Source organism: Heptranchias perlo, chromosome 42 (assembly GCF_035084215.1).
Source record: "Heptranchias perlo isolate sHepPer1 chromosome 42, sHepPer1.hap1, whole genome shotgun sequence".
Lineage (NCBI taxonomy): Eukaryota > Metazoa > Chordata > Chondrichthyes > Hexanchiformes > Hexanchidae > Heptranchias > Heptranchias perlo.
Window position 1 is genome coordinate 10,730,995 of NC_090366.1, and position 23,316 is coordinate 10,754,310.

Genomic DNA, 23,316 nt, shown 5'->3' on the forward strand with positions numbered 1-23,316 from the left:
CAGGACGTAATTTAACATTATGCGCTTAAGCAAAATAGGCGATATTGAAGTATATGCCAAGTGCAAATTTCCCTTCTATTAACTTCAGTGGAAAGGAAAATCCAGCGGGGTACCTAATGGGCATCTAATTTTATATCGCCCATTTTACACCGTCGCCCAAATTTAAAATTGCCCCCGCGGAGTCGATCGCCCGCATTACATAGAACCTGCCCGATATTTATTCCACTCAATACACCGGAATAAAAATCAGGCGGGTTATATCTGATCGAAGTTTTCAAGATATTAAGGGGAACTGATAGGGTAGATAGAGAGAAACTATTTCCACTGGTTGGGGAGTCTAGGAATAGGGGACAGAGCCGAAAAATTAGAGCCAGGGCTTTCAGGAGTGAAGTTAGGGAACACTTCTTCACCCAAAGGGTGGGAGAAGCTTGGAACTCCCTTCCACAAAAGGCAGTTGACACTAGCTCAATTGTTAATTTTAAATCCGAGATTGATAGATTTTTGTTAACCAAAGATATTAAGGGATATGGAGCTGAGGCGGGTATTTGGAGTTAGGTCACAGGTCAGCCATGATCTCACTGAATGGCGGAACAGGCTCGAGGGGCTAAATGACCTCCTTCTGTTCCTATCTTCCTGTGTTCCTAAGACTTTGAATGCAATTTATTAAGTTGTTTCAACATAGGTATTTGTGGGAATAAAATGTCGAGGGGGAAAAAAGCATTGCACAGCATTATCGATGGGTATTGTAGACGTCCAACTGACAAATGAACACCATTGCACACTATGTATTTTATCAAAAATGGGCATATTGTCCAAAGAAATTGCAAAACTATTTCTAAAGAATGATAGAAATTTGTCTTGAGCTGTATTCAGTTCCATTGAATTCAATGGGAATGAATATCATGCGAAGTGTATGCACCCGTCTCATGATACCGAGCAAGACAAATTTCTACCTGATTGAGTGTATCATTCCATGGGGCACAGAGAAAACCTTAGGCTGAATTGAAACAACAAAGTAAAATACTAATGTTCAGTTATGTTAAAAGATTATTGAGTACTTACAGTAAATGGTTAGTTGAAATAGGTCGCTTTCTTTGTCACCAATGGGACCCTTCGCTTTACATGTGTAGTTCCCTGCATCAGATCTTTCTACTGCACTGATCGTTAATGTCTTATTTCCCTTTGACAGTTTCATATTTTCACTCGCATTGAGCACATACTGGTTCTGGCTCCAAACAAGAGAACGTAAATGACCGGATACGTCACAGGTCAGAGTCACCGTGTCATTGTGTTCTATCGGATGCAAAGGATTGGCAGTAATTTTTGGTTTGGTAATGCCTTCTGAAAAAGAAAATCACAGGTATATTTATGGAACAAGAAACTCATGTTTATTTTGCACTTTATTTGGGATTGGCGTTATCATGTGACGAAAAGCAATATTGTGTAATGACCTTATTTTGTCTTTTTACTCCAGAGAGGTAAACTACAAGTTGAAACACCAACCATTTCCCCCTCATCTTCTATAAACATGCTATATAATCAACAAATATTGTTGTGCAAGGAAAAGTAGTGATATCAGTGAGGTGAATGACTAACATCTTCTAACGAAAATATTATCTTTAGAGAAATTGGTGACCATTTTTGTTCACTTCTTCATGTACATTTGCTTTTAAGCTACCTGCGTTTCATGGTGGATGTGGTACAAGATGAAAAAGGCGTGCCATGGAGATCAGTAGGGACCAGACAACTCTACAGCCCTTGGTAATTATGCAATGCAAGGGCCTCAGCTTGTTCCGACTCAGCGGGTTCAGCGGGACATTGAATTTGTCATCTGCAGCAAATTTGCAACATAAGGACGACATAATTGGTCATTGGTAAGTTCATCACTGCTTGTAGCTGTGATGCCTAAGGCTCAATTCCGCCTAGCACTGCAATATCAGTTGCCTTGCTGGCCACATATACATCAACAAAGCAGCGCCTGAACATTTATCTCCTTATCCACTCTCACACTCAAAATCATCCATTGCGTGTCCAATGCATTAGCGCGTTCCCCAAAATACAGACGTTCAGGCTACCGATGCTTTCTCAACCTGAAGTCGTTGGAATATATAGGTTTGACAAGGCTTTCAATGTATATTTCATAGGGACTGTATGCTCCATTGAGAAATGTGTATCCATGAGTTGCAAAGAGCTGGAAGGTTGCATAAAGGTTTGTAACTTCTGCCAACTACCTGGTACGTGGCATTGTTCGATAACCTCGCGTTGCCAATCCTTTAAAGTGTGCACGTTTGCTCCCGCATCTATTACTAGGTATCGCACACTGTAGATAATCGACAATCAGACCACGCCTCATTTTAGGTGCCCCATTCGCTTTAATGGAAAGGAAAATCGGAAGTGGTGTATAATGGTGTTCACTGCGGCCCGTTTGGCGCCCACGCTGAAGTTAAAAGTCCGGCCGGACATTTCCCACACTCTGCGCTTTTTCTCGTCCTGTACATTTCTATGTTCCTATGTGTTAAAATTTCGACCACAAACCTCCGCCCCTTCTCTTTTAGATGCAGACTGATGTAATATTTATTTATATTACTCTTTCAGTAATTGCAGCGTTTTTCTTTACCCTTAAGATATGCCAAGGATGCGTAACTGCCTCTTACGTGACTTTAACGTGATTGGTCAATTTTTTTATCACCTTCCTCTCTCTCTCTCTCTGTTTCCCGCCTTAATTTCTCCTGCAAGCAAGCTGTCTGAATATTTAAAAACCCACTTTACTTCTGAAAAATAAACTGTTGAAATATCATTATATAAATATAGGGACCTAGATAGAGTGGATAGGAAGGACCTATTTCCCGTGGCGGAGGGGTCAATAACCAGGGGGCATAGATTGAAAGTGATTGGTAGAAGGATTAGAGCGGAAATGAGGAACAGAATTTTCACCCAGAGGGTGGCGGGGGTCTGGAACTCACTGCCTGAGAGGGTGGTAGAGGCAGAAACCCTCAACTCATTAAAAAAAATACCTGGATGTACACCTGAAGAGCCGTGACCTGCAGGGCTACGGACCAAATGCGGGTAAGTGGGATTGGGCTGGGTTGCTCGTTTCCCAGCCGGCGCGGACACGATGGGCCGAATGGCCTCCTTCTGTGCCGTAAATTTTCCATGATTCTATAAATACTAATAACAATCACAATGAGTTGATAATTGGCACTTATTTCGGTGCTAATGTGCAGGGCATCTTATATTGCAATCTTAGAATATGTGCTTTAAATAATGTGGAGATGCCGGTGATGGACTGGGGTTGACAATTGTAAACAATTTTACAACACCAAGTTAGAGTCCAGCAATATTTGTGTCTAAATTGCTGAACTATAACTTGGTGTTGTAAAATTGTTTACAATTGCTTTAAATAACGTAGGGTACTATTAGCACTGAATGCTTGTACACAGCCTGAATTCTGGAAACTGGCAAATGACACATTCCCATTCCTGTATCATGAATGCAGAATGAATTTCTTACCGACTTCAGTGATTCGTTTTGTTGTGGCAGAGTATCTCTTGGTTCCATTATTATAAGCCTTACACGTGTAATTCCCAAAGCCATCCCTGGCAATATTGAAAATGACTGGCTCCTGACTTTTCTGTTGAAGAGATTTTCCATTTAAAAGCCATTCAAATGATGCAGGTGGGAGTGAATCCGCGGAGCACTTGAAAGTAACATTTGATTCGAGAGTATATGCTTCTTTCTCGTCTACAATGGTTAGCTGAGGTGTATCCGGTCCGTCTAGAATGTGGTATTAATTGTTATAGTCAATGGAACACATACTAGATCAAGTTGAGCTCATAACTATGTCAGCAAGGTAATAAGATATAAAAAGATCTGGTTACCATTAACAAAATGCTAAAAGTAAGCCCATTACTTCAGGAAAAGATTAAGCTCTTGGTCATAAATGATTCTAATATTGTTTCTATTCATAGAAACATAGAAAATAGGAGCAAGAGTAGGCCATTCGGCCCTTGGGGCCTGCTCTGCCATTCAAAATCATCATGGCTGATCGTCTAACTCAGTACCCTGTTCCCGCTTTTTCCCCATATCCCTTGATCCCTTTAGCATTAAGAAACATATCTATCTCCTTCTTGAATACATCTAATGACTTGGCCTCCAGTTGGCCAGCACACTGCCAAGGCGAGCAGGGAATCCGTGCTGAGGAGGGAACTATCGCCTCCAGTTGGCCAGCACAGTGCCAAGGCGAGCAGGGAATCCGTGCTGAGGAGGGAACTATCGCCTTCTTGAATACATCTAATGACTTGGCCCCCACTGCCTTCAGTGGTAGAGAATTCCACAGGTTCACCACCCTCTGAGTGAAGAAATGTCTCCTCATCTCGGTTCCAAATGGCATACCCCGTATCCTGAGACTGTGACCCCTGGTTCTGGACTCCCCAGCCATCGGGAACATCCTCCCTGCATCTAGTCTGTCTCGTCCTGTTCGAATTGTATATGTTTCAATGAGATCACCTCCCATTCTTCTAAACTCTAGTGAATATAGGCCTAGTCGATCCAATCTCTCCTCATAGGTCAGTCCTGCCATCCCAGGAATCAGTCTGGTAAACCTTCGTTGCACTCCCTCCATGGCAAGGACATTCTTCCTCAGATAAGGAGAGCAAAACTGCGCACAATACTCCGAATAAAATTGTGCAATGAGACAGGATTAATCAGTAATCTTGTAATAAAGGACCGTCTGAAGAAGAGTGACCATAATATGATCGAATTTCATATTGGCTTTGAGAGTGATGTTGTTAACTCCGAAATTAGGGTCTTAAATATAAACAAGGCCAATTATGTAGGGATGAGGGCCGAGTTGGCTAAGGTAGATTGGGAAATTGCTGGAAATTACTGGGTAAAAATTTTAACTTGCCTCTCGGGCGTAAAACTGGCGTTGCATATTGCCAGCCCGTTATAGAACCGGTTGGATTTTTATTCCCATTATATTTAATTTATCCAATATTCAAGCGCTTTGTTTTAACCGAATTTTTAATCGATGGCTGACCGAATTATACTGATAATGGTATTTCTTAATTTGAATAAAATTATTTAAGAAATGATCTTGTATAAAAACAAAGTCAGAAAATACAATTCCACCAACACTGTTTGGTACTTACACCAAATGGTAATTCGAAAGGGATCGCTTGTCTCGTTATTGGCAGGGCTCCGTGCATTGCACCTGTAGGTGCCTGAATCAGATCTATTCACCGACGTTACAGTCATTGTCGTATTGTCCGGTGATATCTTTATTCTCTCGTCAATCTGAATGTGTTGATTGTTCTTAATCCACTCAAGGAAACTTACGTCACCAGTCACATTACAGGTCAGGGTCACTGTGTCATTGTGTTCGATCGGGTGTAAAACATCCACTGTAATTTCTGGCTTGGAAACTGGTTCTGGAAAATGAAATGCAAACGACTACTTTTCAATGGTCGTATAGTCATTATTATTATTATTATACACAATACGTTGACACTTGAATACAATTTGCAATAGACAACCGCTATGCTTCAAAAGATAGGTACCTCCTTTTAACACGATTCAAGAGAAAGGAAAAGTGGGGTTGAGGTCTCAATCAGATCAACCATGATCTTATCAAATGGCAGAACAGGCTCGAGGGGCCGAATGGCCTACTCCCGCTCTTAATTCGTATGTTCGTAGAATCTGGAAATGTCACAATGTGCATTTGGGATTAAGGTACATTGTTGGTGTTCACTGGAGAGAGCTGCCCTGCATCTAACCCATGTTAAACCTGACCTGGGAGCACTTGATGGGACAGTGTAGGAGGAATGGCCTACTCCCGCTCTTAATTCGTATGTTCGTAGAATCTTATTTAAGAATTCTGCCGACGTTGAAATGCATTATATTTTCCTGATATGTTCTATTATAACTGAATTTTAAATCTGCTTTGTCGGAGTTTTCCTGGGGGTTTTCCGGGTCTGGGGAAAATCGCGTAAAATAAATTGAGGCATCGCCAATTTCAGCGTATTTACTTAAAACCAGTCTGTTCTTTCTATCCACTAATGTTGTTAATACTTAGTGCACGGGCGGGGCGTATGATGGACAGCGGAAACGGTACCGCTCGTTCTGAACTACGTCCCAAATCAAATTTCTACCAGAGATAAATTTTCATAGCTTGAAAAGCATATGACAAGACTACTGAATTCTTTCTGTGCATGTATGAATGATGGAAACAGTATAGGTAACACGGGCTTGTTAAACAGCGAGGTATCCCACAATACAATCAATTCAATATTCATTTACTGCCAAAAATAAGCACTTTAATTTTGGCTTTTTGTTTTCTTCCATCAAATTCGTGGCCATTTTGCAAGTCAATGTGCATGAGACCGAACTTTGCAGATCTTGCTCTGAATTTCCTGAAAGGACACCTGCTCACTTCCTTTGCTTGCAACTCATCTAAATGAACACAGCCCCGCTCCCTTCCACACAGCGAGAAACTCATTAGAAAATCGCAGCTGCATCGTCTACAATTGTGTCGGTGTTTTAATGTCAGTCGAGGCAGTGCGCCCGATCTTTGATAAGACGCCCCCGGCGTGGAAGGCTCCATCCAGGGCTCGGGGCCGCTGAAAATTCCGCCAATTTTCTCGAAGTGCTGATCAGATTGGAATAAGTATTCTTAGATTGCTGTAAATGGTGAAGTCAACAGATAAAGGACGGAGTTTTCTGCCAGCAAGGTTAGATTAAAAGTACTCCCATTATATGACACATTGAGGACGGTTTTACCTTTGGGAAACAGGCAGTAAACTGACCTGGCAGATTGACCTTCTTAGTGAACATGTACACAAATCACTATAAGCTAATGCACAGGTACACAAGATAATCAAAATGGCTAATGGGATGTTAGTCTTTATCTCAAGAGTAACTCAAGTATCTCAAGAATTCAAAAGTTATGAAGTGATGCTTCAGTAGTACAGAGCCTTGATCAGACCCCATCTGGAGATACTGCGTTCCGTTTTGGACACCAAGCATCAGGAAGGATACATTGTCCGTGGAGAGGGTGCAGCGCCGATTCAGCCTAAAGGGTTAAGTTATGAAGGCAAATACACAGTAAAAATAAATTGCATTGCATGTAAAAAAAAAATAAACTACTGAATATTTAGGGTAAGTTAGATGCAGTCCAATCTTAATATGCTACTATATATTAGCTTGTGTTAACCTTTCTTGCACTCTGTTGCAGAAACTTGGTTTGTATTCCCTTGAGTATAAAAGGTAGAGGGGCGATCTAATCGTGGATTTTAAATGATGAAGGCATTCGATTTGTTAGATAAAGAACATAAGAAATAGGAGCAGGAGTAGGCCAATCGGCCCCTCGAGCCTGCTCCTCCATTCAATAAGATCATGGCTGATCTGATCATAACCTCAAATTTAAATTCATGTCCAATTTCCTGCCCGCTCCCCGTAACCCCTAATTCCCTTTACTTCTAGTAAACTGTCTATTTCTGTTTTAAATTTATTTAATGATGTAGCTTCCACAGCTTCCCGGGGCAGCAAATTTCATAGTGAAGAAGTTTCTCCTCATCTCAGTTTTGAAAGAGCAGCCCCTTATTCTAAGATTATGCCCCCTAGTTCTAGTTTCACCCATCCTTGGGAACATCCTTACCGCATCCACCCCATCAAGCCCCTTCACAATCTTATATGTTTCAATAAGATCGCCTCTCATTCTTCTGAACTCCAATGAGTAGAGTCCCAATCTACTCAACCTCTCCTCATATGTCCACCCCCTCATCCCCGGGATTAACCGAGTGAACCTTCTTTGTACTGCCTCAAGAGCAAGGATGTCTTTTCTTAAGTATGGACACCAAAACTGTATGCAGTATTCCAGGTGCGGTCTCACCAATACCTTATATAACTGCAGCAATAAAGATCAATTATTTTCCTCTGGTGGGGGAGCCCAGAACAAGGGGGCACAATCTTAAAATTAGAACTAGGTCATTCAGGAATGTAATCAGGAAGCACTTTTTTCACAAATAGGGTAGTGGAAATCTGAAATTCGCTTCCCCAAAACGCTGCCAATTGAAATTTTCACTAGTCGGGTGGATTGTACGTTGGGCAGCCAACCGCAATGCCAGTCTCCTACCCGGTGCCCAAACTTAAAATCATCCCCATGGGTTGGAACGTTCATCTTCAGAGAGGGTGTGTAACTGGCGATTGCAGATTGACGGGGTGTTTAACAGGCGACCGATCCACCACCGCCTGATTTGCGCCTTAGCCGAAGTTCATTTTTACCCCATCCATGATGCAGAAGAAAATTTGCCAGCATCCTGTTCCAGTATAAACAAGTACTGCAGCTAATCTATTTGAAACCTATCCTTCTAGAAATACACGACACGTTTTCGCTTTGTACTGTGGCGTTTACGATTAGCTGAGCCCGTTTCCTCACCTATTACATTCATTCTTTGTGTTGTATTGGTGTATTTTCTGGTCATATTGTTATACGCCCGACACGTGTAATAGCCGGAATCATTTAGGCCAATGTTAACGATGGTCATCTGACGCTCCTTTTGCTCCAGGTGTTCACCGTTGAGAAACCACTCGAATTCGGAAGGTGGAAATGACTGCACAGAACACATGAAAGTAACATTTGATCCCAAAGTAATGCCTCGTTTGTCTGGATCAGTGGATATTTGAGGCGCTTCTGGTCCATCTATAGTGGTAAGTATATATATCAGAATGAATGCCACAGTAACGAAATACAATAAAAAAAGAAACATATACTGAAATAACAGAGTTAATCTTGTAAGCAAGAACAAGATTACTGGAACCATTTGAATGAAACTGTGAGGTTGAAACACGAGGCACTTACATAGAATTACATAGAATGCACAGCACAGAAATAGGCCATTCGGCCCAACTGGTCTATGCTGGTGTTTATGCTCCACACGAGCCTCCCCCCTCCCTACTTCATCTCACCCTATCACCATATCCTTCTATTCCTTTCTCCCTCATGTGTTTATTCACTTCCCCTTATTATTCGCCTCAACTATTCCTCGTGGTTGCGAATCGCACGTCAGTTTTCATATTTTAAATGATTTTTTAAATAGGTGAGGCTGAATACTTAAAATCACTGAGCATTTCACTTTCGTTTCTAATGTTCACAGCGATTTAAAGACTTCTAATCGTAGGAATTTCCTGGAAGGGCAACGCCTTGCATTTTTGTGTGCACAACAACAGCTGCGATGCTGAGATAAACTCCAGCGGCTTTCGAGTAACTGTGAGTGCTGTATGTTCAAGGGTGGGAACAGAATCCGTGAGGTCATGACACGGAGCCGCAACCATAGCTCTCTCCCCAAACTGATCATCACGTTGCCATTTTTAGTATGTCTCAGATATGTTGATAAGACATGTTTGAGAACCCCCCCCCCCTATAAGAGAGAGAAATACTTTCAAATAATCGTTGTCCCTCAAGGACAACTTTGCTTTTCGTAAGTGGCTAGTTGAAGGCATTACATCGATGCATGTAAATAACCGCCCCACCCCCACCACACACACACGTGTACAGATAGATAGATAGAGAGATAGATAGAGAGATCGAGATAGATAGATAGATAGATCGAGATAGGTAGATAGATAGATAGATAGATAGAGATAGATAGATAAATAGATAGAGAGAGAGCGAGATCGAGATAGATAGATCGAGATATATAGATAGATATAGATAGAGAGAGAGAGAGATAGAGAGAGATCGAGATAGATAGATATAGATAGATAGATAGATAGATCGAGATAGATCGATAGTTAGAGATAGATAGATCGATAGATAGATAGACAAATAGATAGATAGAGATAGAGATCGAGATAGATAGATCGAGATAGATCGAGATAGATAGATAGATCGAGATAGATATAGAGAAAGATAGATATAGAGAAATCGAGATAGATATAGAGAAAGATAGATATAGAGAAAGATAGATATAGAGAAAGATAGATATAGAGAAAGATAGATATAGAGAAAGATAGATATAGAGAAAGATAGATAAATAGATAGAGATAGATAGACAGATCGAGATAGAGATAGAGATCGAGATAGATAGATCGAGATAGATCGAGATAGATAGATAGATAGATCGAGATAGATATAGAGAAAGATAGATATAGAGAAAGATAGATATAGAGAAAGATAGATAAATAGATAGAGATAGATAGACAGATCGAGATAGAGAGAGAGAGAGATAGAGATAGATCGAGATAGATAGATAGAGAGATAGAGATAGATAGATGTTTATACTTACAGTAAACAGTCAGGAAGAATGGGTCACTTGTTTTGTTACTGACAGGGTTGTGTCCTTCGCACTGATAATTTCCGGAATCGGATCGATTAACGAATGTTATTGTTAATGTTTGATTGTCCGACGACAAATTCATCCTGTCATTATATTGGAGGAAGTGACCGTTTTTTATCCATCGAATAGAAGGTGAATCACCAGACAGGTTACAGTTCAGGGTGACTGTGCCATTGTCCTCTAAGGTTTGAGAAACGCTAGCGACAATTTCAGGATTGGAAACAGGTTCTGCAAAATACAATCCACATGTCTGTAGACCAATTTGTTAAATTCAGAATTATCAGATATCATAGATAAAGATTAAAATATAATTTGTATATGTCCGAAACGTGAAATTTATTGGCCTTTTCGTGCTATTTGTATTTCTGTGATGAATTTCTACATTAGTTCAAAAATATATGCATGCTTTGCTCGCACTGCTTAAGTATCTGCAACAATACACGGTGAGGACGTGCATACCAATGCTAAACATCCGTTCTTAACAACCATTAAGAGCTTCACTCATCTAACCTGGGCAACATGAGAACTGTAGTTAGAAATATAATCAGATCATGTGGGAACAAATATGTTATTGTTGCAAGTTTATTGCTACGAGTCATCCATTGTGAAAACACAAAGTTTTTTTTTACTTGTGTAATGAAAGGGAAATAACAAATGGCCTCATTGTTCAAAATTTGTCTTCAAACAATCGATTGCGCTGCTCTGTACTTACCATAAATGGCTAGGGAATAAGTAATAAGCGAGTTTCTGCATCCGTCCCTGCAACAATGAAACTGCAGTGGTATAATACCAGCTCCTGACAAGGCATGTCGCCGATTGTTATCAATTTAAGGTAATATTGCAGTTATCCTGGATTGCCCAACACTTCAGTTCAGTGGTTCGGTGGTAGCATTCACACCTCTTCAGAGGGTCGTGGTCGTGGGTTTAAGCCCCCACCCCCCTCTATTATTTGTCTACGTGATCTAGGCTGACATTTCAGTGCAGTACTGAGGGAGTGCAGGACTGTCTAAGGTGCCGTCTTTCGAGTGAGACGTTAAACCAAGGCCCTGTCTGCTCTCTCAGTCGGCCATAGGAGCATAGAAACAGGACTAGGCCATTCAGCCCTTCGAGCTTGTTCTGCCATTCAAATAAATTATGGCTGACCCGCCTTTGCTCCACATCCCTTGATACACTTACCGAACAAAAATCTATCAACCTCAATCTTGAAAATTTCAATTGGCCCAGCGTCCATTCCCCTTTTCGGGGAGAGAGTTCCAGATTTCCACTATCGATTGTGTGACAAAGATCCCATGGCACGATTCGAGGAAGCGTGGGGGAGTTCACCTGGTGTTCTGGCTGATATTTACCCCTCAACCAATACCACTAAAGATCGACTAACTGGTCATTTATCCCATTACTTTCATTGGGATCTGCTGTGCACAAATTGGCTGCCTTGTTTCCTTCTCTACATTACAATAGCTCACCACCACCTTCTCAAGGGGCAATTAGAGATGGGCGATAAATGCTGGCTTCGCCAGCGACGCCCACATCCCATGAACGAAAAAAAAAAATAGTGACTACACTTCAAAAGTATATCATTGGCTGTAAATCACTTTAGGACGTCCAGATGTCCTGAAACCTGCTATAAATGTAAGTTTTTCTTTCATTGCTTTAATAGTGACACAGACTTTAATTATTTCTATTTATATAATACACTCAAAAAAAACTTACATCTGCAGGAATTTCCTGTCAACTTCCCATTATAAATTCTAATGCTCAAATTTATTATCGAAACTGCCAGTGTAAATTTGTTAACATGCAATTCTCCCCTCCCAACAGTGGCAATGTTACTGCGCCACCATTGGTGGGAGGGTTTAATTTCAGGACGACAGATTTACCGAGATTTCATTACAAATGTGGAAATTGAAGATTATAACGGGAATATAAAAATAAGAACTGAATACATCACTTCAAAATTACATCTGCTTGCCCTGTTCCAATTATCGTTCGACCTCTATCGCCGTCCCAACTTTAATTTAAGTTGATGTTTGGCCAAACAGATGGGGGAGTTGTGACTGATTGTTTAAAACACATGTGACTAAGATAAATAAATGTGTATGTGTGTGTTTGTGTGAGGGGTTAGAGGTTTGATATGCATGCGAACTTTTAGAGGTTTGACATGCACGCTGCCCTATCACCATGCTTGAGAGTTTCCAAAAAATACATGCAAACATCGACATAGGTGGAGTTTCTGCTTGGCTGATATGGAGCACAAACTTTCTCCTTATAAGGGCGCACTCCACTTCGCCGAAGTCTACGCTCAACTGTGGATAATAGTATCGCTGCAGTTTTAAAAGGCACAATCGCCTGGCTTACCAGCACATACCGCTGATAAGTACGTGCTTCATGCCGAGCTGCGATGTTGGCTTGTAGAGTTAGGTAGCGCCAAGTGGGAAGAAGCTCGCAAGAAATAACAAGTCTGCGTTAACATGGTGCAAGTAATCAGCTAAACTACTACTTGGGGAATCATCAGCTTTGCCTGGGAAAAAAAGTGTGAACGTGGCTGGCGTTTGCCAGGAAAACTTCTACTTTGGAACATGTATCTCGAAACTTTAGTGTGGCTGTGAACTGGTTGTACTGCTAAAGTTTAACTCTAAAGTAGACTTGCTCACTTGATTTTGAAGCTAAGTAGAGCGAGACCCTCTGAAGGTGATAACCTCACGCCATTTCGAATTTAAACCACTCTTTAATCTAATCATTGTTTTAAAGCTTGCAGTCACTTCTGCCTGTGATCTCTGTCCAAGCTTGCACTCGCAGACTGCTTTATTAGGCATAGGAATTGCCGTTCGAGCCGAGGAGTATAAATGAGATACTGCTTGCCTGCAATCAATAAATCCACCATTTGGTACAATCCTCCATCTCTAGGCGTGATATCTGGAAGCCAAGTGAACCTCAAAAACATAATTTCCTCCTCACCAAGGGAGATGGACAATAATAGATCATCAGCGAATCCAAATTTGCACCCTCCTTACACAGACAGCTGATTCGAAGGATTCCTCGCCAGCAATACAGTAAGAAGCTCAGCTCACCATGAACGGGATGAGTACATTACAACAAAAGCTCTCTGCTCAACGCAGCGGCCAGCCAAGCCTGCCATAGGGGCTTCTCTACTGCGCCAGGGTGTTGGTCATGAGCTAGCTCCTGGCTGCTATACTCCCCCTACAGGTTGACAACGGTGATTCCTTCTTTGGAACTTGTCAGAAGCTGATTGACCCGAAAAGGGTATTGTGTCGCCATGGGCCTGACTCGATGAAAACGGCAAACAATCACCTACCCGCGCAAGATGACAGCTTTCCATCCTTAGACCCTGCAGATATGTCTTTACATAAGGACTTCCCCATTCACTGGTGCTGTACATTTTCCCACCAAAACATGAATAGGGTTATGACTGGCAGGGTGTGACTCTCTCTGAGCTGCCTGATTTTTAACAGGATCTCCTCCAACAGAGGCATACCTGCTATAATCGATCAGCCAGTCCTTTGAAATCTCTACCTGCCGGTATCATATTTGAGAAGAATATGGTCGAGAGAGATAGAGAGAGAGAGAAAGAGAGAGGCTTGTTCTGCTGAGGGGATTACCACTCTCTGGGGAGGTTTGGTGGTGACAGATTCGTCAGCATAATGCCGGAAACATTAACTGCCAAATTGTCTATGTGCTCTCTACCCTACTGCTGAAATAATATTAAATGGTGATTAAAATGCACCTTGGGACCTTACTCTGTCATGTTTATTGAAGGCACTCTGCGGGACAGATCGGTTCCTGCTCGTTTCCTTTATTCATTCTCGGGATGAGGGCGTTGCTGACAAGGTCGGAGTTTATTGCCCATCCCTATTTGCCCTGGGCGGTTTGATGCAACTAAATCGCCAGCTAGGCCACTTCAGAGGGTACTTAAGAGCCAACCACGTTGATGAGCGACTGGAGTCACATTTAGGGCGGACTGGGCATGGACAGCAGGTATCCTTTCTTAAAGGACATTAGTGAACTAATTGAGTTTTTACGACAATCCAATAGCTTCATGGTCACTTTTGTATTGACATTATCATTTTGGGGGTCGAATTGGTTTTTGAGGATAGCGCAAAACGAACGATAGCGAATCAGCCGCCCGTTTTACACCCTTCCCAATTTTAATTTCCATTAAAGCCAACGTCATTTTGCCCCATCACCGAAGACCAACTTTACCCCATTTATTTCCATTTAAAAAAAAAACTGAATTCAAATTCTGAAATTGCCATGGTGGGATTTGAACTCACGTTTTCTGGATTATTAATTCACACATCTGGATTACTAATCCGGTAACATAACGAATACATTACCATAGCTGTAAATCATATCCAAATGACCATTCTTGCTTATTGCTCGGAATGCCCCAAACCTCTGCCTAACCACCTCTGGAAATTAGCCATTGTGTTTTTCTTGGAAGGTTTACTTTCACTGCCTGGTAATGCATTTTCGCTACTTCCTTACCTTCATCTCCCCTCTGGATACCCACTGGTGGAAGGTTTTACCAAGCATGGAGGGGGAGCATCCCCGTGAAAGTGTTCTGATCAGAACTGCTGGGACTCATGTGGTACTGTGGCCTATAACAGGTTGCGAAGCTACACTATAAATTCCTCCAGTGACACCCTATTTTGTTATATTAAATAAAATTTACAGCAGAGAAACAGGCCATTCGGCCCAACTGATCTATGCCAGTGTTTTTGTTCCACGCGATCCTCCTCCCATCCTAATTCTAGTCCTATCAGCATAACTTTATATTCCTTCCTGCCTCATCTACTTATCTAGCTTCCCCTTAAATGCATCGATGCCATTAGCATAGATGCATCCATGATTTTGTGGCAATGAAGAAGTCATATTTAATATGTGCGTGCAATATTAGAGACTGTAGCTTCTACATTATTTCTCCTCGTAACATTTTGGTTCCATTTTTCCCCATCTGTTTACTTTGGGTCTGGAGCACTGGGTAAGTAAATTCTGATGAGTTTGCTTTTGGGCCTAGCAAAGTCTTGCATACACTGGTCCAGGATTCACAGGACTGTCAGGGTGCATTCTCCCAAAAGATTCCTCATGTTTAGTTCCCTAGTTCATGCCCATATGGTTATTGAGTACCACAATCTGATATCGGATCACACACGGGATGCTTTTCGTGGCAAGTGGCAACTTTCATTGTTTTCTTTGCATTAGCCCCTGTTTTACTGTTTGCAATTCATTTTATATTTTTTATTAGTTTGTTTTATTTTCTCCCTGCATCTCTAGTAAGGTGACACATGGCAGTAATCCAGTGTAGTAGTGCTAACCCAATCCCACCGTTTGTCGGGCCAAACTTCAAAAGGGACTCTTTCATGTTTTACACATTCTTTATGATACCAGTTACTTTGTGCATTATCTTACATTTATCCATATTCAAAGCATCTATCATTTCCCAGCCCATCTACATAAGCCATCCTAGTCTCACTGAAGATAGTCAATCTTCTTTCTGCCAGAGAATTTGTATCACCACCAATTTTAACAATACTACCAGAGACACTCTAGTCCATGTCAGAACAAATAGCTGGAATCTCAGATGGCATCCCTTTGAAATGCCACTGTTTAACTTTTTCCTCAAGCAGAGCTTTTTTTCTGTATGCCTTCTGTTGCCGAGCCAGTTATGATTCCATCTAGACAATTTGTTAGCTGCTTCATGACCCTCAAGCCTCCGTACTAGCTTTACATGAGAAAATTTGTCTATCAATTTTTCAAAAACCCAAATAAGCTGCCTCTATGGAATTACCCTATTCCATTAGCATTCTTCCTCCTTCAAAGATTGTCAGTAAGGTTACCAGTCAGTAAGCATGACCAACTATTAATAAGTCCATGACAAGGAGACAGAATTGTATGTGTTCTTTAAATGCTCATATATAGTATTTATCTAAATGCCTCTGAAGCATTTTCCCACAATGGATATTAGGACAACTGGTCTGTAATTAATAGGTTTACGTCAGCTATTTTTTTAGAACTTTGTAGTTGCACTACCATCTTTCAATATTAGGGTATTTCTGTGATATATTACTAAACTATCACTAATCTATTCCTTTACATCCTTGGGAAAATATAATATACATTCCATTTGGTCAGGGAGATGTGTAAATATTTAGTCCTTCTAATATCTGCCTAACATATTCCATACTAACGTCTATATTGATCGCATCATCTCATTTATTGTGACTAGGGTGGCCTACAATCTTCCTTGGTGAAAACTATTGAGAAGAATCTGTTCAACGACACCTTGATTATCTGCAACACTTTTACACAAATTATCTGCTGAGTGACTCACTCATTCTATGACTTTGTTTCTACCATTAACAGAGTTGTTAAGCATTCCTGAGTCCCTCTTCCGGCCCTCTCTAATTTACATTTCCACTGCTTGTTTCTTAATATTTACTTTAACAATTCCCGGTTGCCTCTTGTAGGACTCCCAATATTTCCTATCTTTTGTTTCCTTTGATTTTGTAAGTCTTATTGTTTGTTTGGGGGTTCTTCTAAATTCCTACTGTTTTTGAGGTCTTGATGTGCTGTTAAGCATAATATGTGCTCTTTTTTTCCTTCTGTATAATAGCTTTCATTAGATCTATAAAGAGGCACAGGAGATGTTTTATTGATAAGGAATGGTATGCAGGTACAATACAATCTAAGAACTCAAGGAGAAAAGGTTGCATCAATATGGATAGAAATGTAAGGCAATGTCCACGAGAACACGGAAGTGGTAACAACGAGGGATTCTTTAATTAGGGGAATAAACAGCATGTTTTGCAGATCTGACCAAGATTCCCCAATTTACCCTCTCAAGTGCCAGGGTGAGGCACATAATGGAACGGATGGAAACACTTCTTGAAAGGGAAGGGAAAGGGCCTCATTATCCATTCTGTTCTACTTGTAAACGTGGGTTCACAATTCATATTGTCTAAGTCTCTTCTTAAAGATCCAACATCTGCTTTCTCAAAGTGGGTATTACCACATTGTTGTTTTGGCCTTATCTTTGACAACGATACCAACACAACTGTGCCCAGTTTTGGGGTCTGCTCACATGTTATAAGAACATTAGAAATCGGAGCAGGGGTAGGCCACATGGCCCCCCGAGCCTGCTCCGCCGTTCAATCAGATCATGGCTGATCTTCGATCTCAACTACGGGGATAGGGCGGGGGTGTGGGACTAGCTGGATTGGTCTTGCATAGAGCCGGTGCAGACTCGATGGGCTGAATGGCCTCCTTCCGTGCTGTAACCTTTCTATGATTCTATGAACTTCACTTTTCTGCCCAATCCCCATATCCCGTGATTCCCCGAGAGTCCAGAAATCTCTCTATCTCAGCCTTGAATATATTCAACGACTCAGCATCCACAGTCCTCTGGGGTAGAGAATCCCAAAGATTCACAACCCTCTGAGTGAAGAAATTCCTCCTCATCTCAGTCTTAAATGGCCGACCCCTTATCCTGAGACTATGCCCCCGAGTTCAAGACTCTCCAGCCATGGGAAACAACCTCTCAGCATCTATCCTGTCAAGCCCCCTCATAATCTTATATGTTTCAATTAGATCATCTCCCATTCTTCTAAACTCCAGAGAGTATAGGCCCATTCTACTCAACCTCACCTCATAGGACAACCCTCTCATCCCAGGAATTAATCTAGTGAACCTTCGCTGCACTGCCTCTAAGGCAAATATATCCTTCCTTAGATAAGGAGACCAAAACTGTACACAGTACTCCAGGTGAGGTCTCACCAAAGCCCTGGACAATTGTAGTAACACTTTCTTATTTTTGTATTCCAACCCCCTTGCAATAAAGGCCAACTTTTCATTTGCCTTCCTAATTGTTTGCTGTACCTGCATGCTAACTTTTTTTGTTTCTTGTACGGGGACACCCCAAATCCCTCTGAACACCGACATTTAATAGTTTCTCAACATTTAAAAAAAATCTGTTTTTCTATTCTTCCTACAAAAGTGAATAACCTCACTTTTCCCCACATTATACTCCATCTGCCACCTTCTTGCCCAATCACTTAACCTATCTATATCTCTTTGCAAACACTTTGTGTCCTCCTCACAGCTTACTTGGATGTTGGGTGATACTGAGGCTTTGAAAAAGGTGCAGAGGAGGGCCACAAGATTAATTCCTAGATTAAAGCGTTTTAGTTACCCTGCTAGGCTCAAAGAGCGGGGTCTCTAGAGAAGCATGGACTTAGGACTGATTTGATCGAGGTTTATAAGACGATGAACGGATTTGATTGTATTTGTGTAGAAAAATTGTTTCAAATAAATGGGTTAGGGAGGACCAGGAAAGTCACACTCTCAAGTTATGCAAAGGTAGAACTGGTTCGATGTCAGGAGTTTCCACTTTTTCCAGAGAAGAGTGGACATGTGGAACGAGTGGTGATCGCAGATTGTCTGAATTCCTTCATACGAGAGCTGGACCTGTTTTTGCCTGGAGTGGCGTTCATCTTGTACAAATGCTAGGTACCGGATAATATTAATCAGGGCCACAATTGTTTCCTAGACTAATTTCAATCGACTAAGGAGGTCGGAGAGGAATTTTCCCGATTTTCTTCCCTCTAATTGTCCTGCGTTTTTATATGTTTTTTTTGCCTCTCCCCTGAGTTTGCACGGCTTCCGGGTGGGGTGGGGAGTGACTGTATTGTGATGAAATGCATCACAATTGTGTGGGGTAGATGGATGAACCTGTAGGTCTTTTCCTGTCTGTCATCTCTCATATGTCCTACAGTTAAAATACTCATTTCCAGGTTCCTAATCATTTCTAGTGCCTTTGATGAGAACCAATGGCAATACAGCATCTGCCTGGAGTAGCTCATGTTGCATCAGCGACTTTGTATCCGTACCACTTTCCCTCCATGTCCACTTGGATCTGTTCATTCACCCTGTCAGATGTTAAAATCGCCCATGGTTTGAATACAATGGTTTTCCACGGCCCTACTTATCTGGGCATATACCTCCCAGTCTGCCTGAGCACCGTATACCAGTGGTCCGTGGCAGTTACTAATTTGTAATTGTCCATCATTATATTTACTCAGTTCTATCCATAGCGTTTCAATCTTATCTCCCTCTGCTGCTGTTTCCACCCATTGTAGAGCTGTTATATAATGTGTTATAGAAAAGCAATTCCTTCACCTCTCTTATCATAAAATCATAGAATCTTACAGCACAGAAGGAGGCCATTCAGCCCATCGTGCCTGTGCCGGTTCTTTCAAAGTGCTATCCAATTAGCCCAATTCCCCCTGCTCTTTCCTCATAGCACTTTTTCCTTTTCAAGCTCGTATCCAATTCCACTTTGAAAGTTACTATTGAATCTGCTTCTACCATCCTTCAAGGTAGCACGTTCCAGATCGTAACAACTCGTTGCATAAAAAAGATTCTCCTCATCTCCCCTATGGTTCTTTTAGCATTGTCATCAATCTGTGCCTTGTGGTTACCGACGCCCCTGCCAGTGTGTAATGTCTCTCCTTACTTACTCTATCGAAACCCTCATAATTTTGAACACCTCTATTAAACCCCCCCTGAACCTTCTCGGCTCTAAGGAGAACAATCCCAGCTGCTCCAGTCTCTCCACATAACTGAAGTCCCTCATCCCTGGTACCATTCTGCTAAATCTCCTCTGCATCCTCTCCAAGGCCTTGACATCCTTCCGAAAGTGCGGTGCCCAGAACTGGACACAATACTCCAGCTGAGGCCTAACCAGTAATTTATAAACGTTTGCAGATATATTTTTGCAGGTATATCTTTGCAAAAAAACAATAAAACTGCATTCCCTCCAGCTCTTGACCATCCTCTGTTGCCATCCATGCTGCTAAACTGCAAATTAGATAAATATTTCTCGCTAAGCATACCCCTAACTCCAGTAATTTAATCCTGATCCTTCTTTGAAGCCAGTCCCTGAAAACATTGTTTCCTTATTCTATCTTCCTGTGTCGTTCTGTGATTGTCATTAACTCACTTTCTTTTGGTAAAATGTCTTTACAGCCACGCAAGCAGATTAAATCCTACCCCACTGCACAATTTCTTCTGTTTTTGCCAATATCAGTCCCGTTTAGATGATGCCTATCCTAGCTGAACAGCTTCCACAATCATAGAACTCATCTCAGTGTCATAGGAATCTGAAATCCTCTCTGATACATCACTTTGACATATCAATTCCTATCTAAAGCACCTAATGCATGGAACTGAATCTTAGAGGGATAACCCATGAGGCCCTGTGCTTTAATCTAGAACCTCAACCCTCAAACTTCCCCTGCAAGGCCTGCATCCTATTATTTACATGATTTATTGGATGGTTTGACCCCATTTACAGATGTTTTCCACCTATTCCACGATGCCCCTTATCGTTGCCTAGCATGTAATGTGAGACTAAAGTCACCTGGATAGTCCAGACCGAATAGAGGGCGACAGGTTTCGTTCCCTTTTGAAAGAACCGACGGCTTTTGTAGTCGGTCTCTGGTGCTGGCTGACAATTTATCAGCTTGATTGCATTGACCTGACCTGCTGGGAATTGAGCTCATGAACTGTGAATCGCTAGTCCAGTACCATAACCACACAACTGCCGCACCCGTTCGGTGTTGAGAACTGTGTTGCCGTTGGCCAGTCCTGATCTACAAGGGTTTCCCACAGTGGTTCCTCCTCTCAGCCCATAGTCCCTCTGCTGCTGATCACCTAGGTGCTTCATTATTCACTCACTATTCTTTCACTATTCTGTCATCACTATTTCACTATTGCTTCACTATTCATTCTTTCAATATTCATTCACTATTCTTTCACTATTCTTACATCATTATTTCACCATTCATTCACCATTCTTTCATCCTTCTTTCACTATTCATTCACTATTCTTTTATCATTATTTCACTATTCATTCACCATTGTTTCACTATTCATTCACTATTCTTTCATCATTATTTCACTATTGATTCAATGCTCTTTCATCATTATTTCACAATTCATTCACCAGTCTTTCACTATTCATTCACTATTCAGTCACCATTCTTTCACTATTCATTCACTATTCTTTCATCATTATTTCACTATTCATTCACCAGTCTTTCACTATTCATTCACTATTCAGTCACCATTCTTTCACCATTCATTCACTATTCTTTCACAATTCTTTCACCATTCATTCACTATTCCTTCATCATTATTTCACTGCTCATTCACTGTTCTTTCACCATTCTTTCACTATTCATTCAGTATGATTTCACTAAGACTCAACGAATCACCTTAACAGCCACTGATATCAGTGCGAATCTTCAGTAATTTCTTGTCTCGTTAAGCTTCTCCTCCCTATGGATGGAAAGCAGAGAGCAGGAGAGAGGGATAGAGGGATTGAGACAGCAAAGCAGGTGGACCTCAGTAAATAAAGAGTGCTGTGTTTTGATAGACCGCATCTGTATTTAGGCTTCTTTGTTTAACAACAACAACTTGCATTTATATAGCGCCTTTAACAACGTAAAACGTCCCAAGGCGCCTCACAGGAGCGATTATCAAATAAAATTTGACACCGAGCCACATAAGGAGATATTAGGACAGGCGACCAAAAGCTTGGTCAAAGAGATAGGTTTTAAGGAGCGACTTAAAGAAGGAGAGAGAGAGGCGGAGAGGTTTAGGGATGGAATTCCAGAGCTTAGGGCCCAGGCAGCTGAAGGCACGGCCGCCAGTGGTGGAGCGATTAAAATCGGGTAAACGACCAACAAGATGAGGGTCGCCTATGAGGTAACTGAATTCCGATGCTTTAACTTGGGAAATTACATTAACACTTTATAACTCTCTGTGTTTCCTTCACCAATGCAGGAGATAGAATTCGTGAGCTGCGCTAAAGCTTTGCACAGGTTTGCAAGAATCACAGTTCTGTATTATGTTAAATCATTGGAAAAACAAAACAGAAGTAACGATTCCCAAAGTGTTGCCCAGACACATAAATCATCGCTGCTTACCAAGCACATTCAGATCGATGCGTGACGTTACGGAACCGTTATAGGATGATGGGTTCATGGTAACAACGTACTCTCCGCTGTCGTTAACGCTCAGTGATTTTAGTGAGAGAGATCCGATACCGAGTAACTCAGCTCGACCCGAGTAGTTATTGTTTATATCCGTCGCGTTGCCGATCCAGACGGCGACATCCGTGCAGCTGAACCTCCAACTACCGCTCCTTACATCGGACGATGCCCTGACCCTCAGGACGATATGGCCCCCCACCGCCGCCTCAATCTGCTGCTGTTGGTTTACGATGGTAAAAAAATGCGATTTGACTGGAAAAAAAAAGAGAGAGAACAACCCGGACTTGTAAAGTGCGATCAACTTTGGAGGGAAAAAAAAGCAAACTCCCGTTTCGGTTAACACGGATCACCTTCACACCGGTATTGGCGGAGTGAAAGTGGCTTTTTTGAAATTAGTACGCGATTCTCACCAGAAGAAATAAATAAAGAGTACACAAGCAGAGGGAATCCGTGCCGCTTCATCGTGGCGGAGCAGGATTCGGCGGTCTGCAGTCAGCCCGCTTCTCTCCAGCCCCCTTTGGTTGTTGCCGGATTATCAAAACACACAAATTCACACATGCAACGCGAACGTGGCCATTGTCCAGGATCCGTCTCTTATCTCCGCTGAAACAGGTTCGGAACAACTCCCATCAAGGCAGGAAGTATGAGGCTATTACAATCCTTTGGCATTTCCGTTCACAAGCTTCCATTGTTTACATTGGCGTTTACATGTATCGAGAGTACACTGGTGGTATATGACTTAATGTTTTTTTTTTATCCCCCCCCCCCCTCAATTAACTGCATATGAAACGAGAACCGAATAAAATATTGAAGGGCGAGAACCAGAATGTACAAATAAAGAATCGAAAATCAGAGAATTCCTTGGCTGCTGAACGCTGCAGAGCGAGGTTTGCTGTTCTCGCTTTTGGCTG

The 23,316-nt window shown here is 41.7% G+C and overlaps 1 protein-coding gene across 1 annotated transcript in view; it reads right to left on the bottom strand.

Moving 5' to 3' along the window:
* Positions 1-23,035, bottom strand: part of LOC137306182 (carcinoembryonic antigen-related cell adhesion molecule 5-like) — a 34,319-nt gene extending 11,284 nt beyond the window's left edge. The window contains exons 1-7 of the mRNA XM_067975261.1: positions 22,816-23,035; positions 22,340-22,657; positions 10,284-10,562; positions 8,435-8,698; positions 5,151-5,429; positions 3,511-3,774; positions 1,063-1,341 (exon numbers count right to left, since the gene is read on the bottom strand). Of these exons, the coding sequence (XP_067831362.1) occupies positions 1,063-1,341; positions 3,511-3,774; positions 5,151-5,429; positions 8,435-8,698; positions 10,284-10,562; positions 22,340-22,657; positions 22,816-22,867 (1,735 nt within the window). The 5' untranslated portion in view covers positions 22,868-23,035. The remainder of the gene's footprint in view (positions 1-1,062; positions 1,342-3,510; positions 3,775-5,150; positions 5,430-8,434; positions 8,699-10,283; positions 10,563-22,339; positions 22,658-22,815) is intronic.
* Between the last annotated feature and the right edge of the window lie 281 nt (positions 23,036-23,316).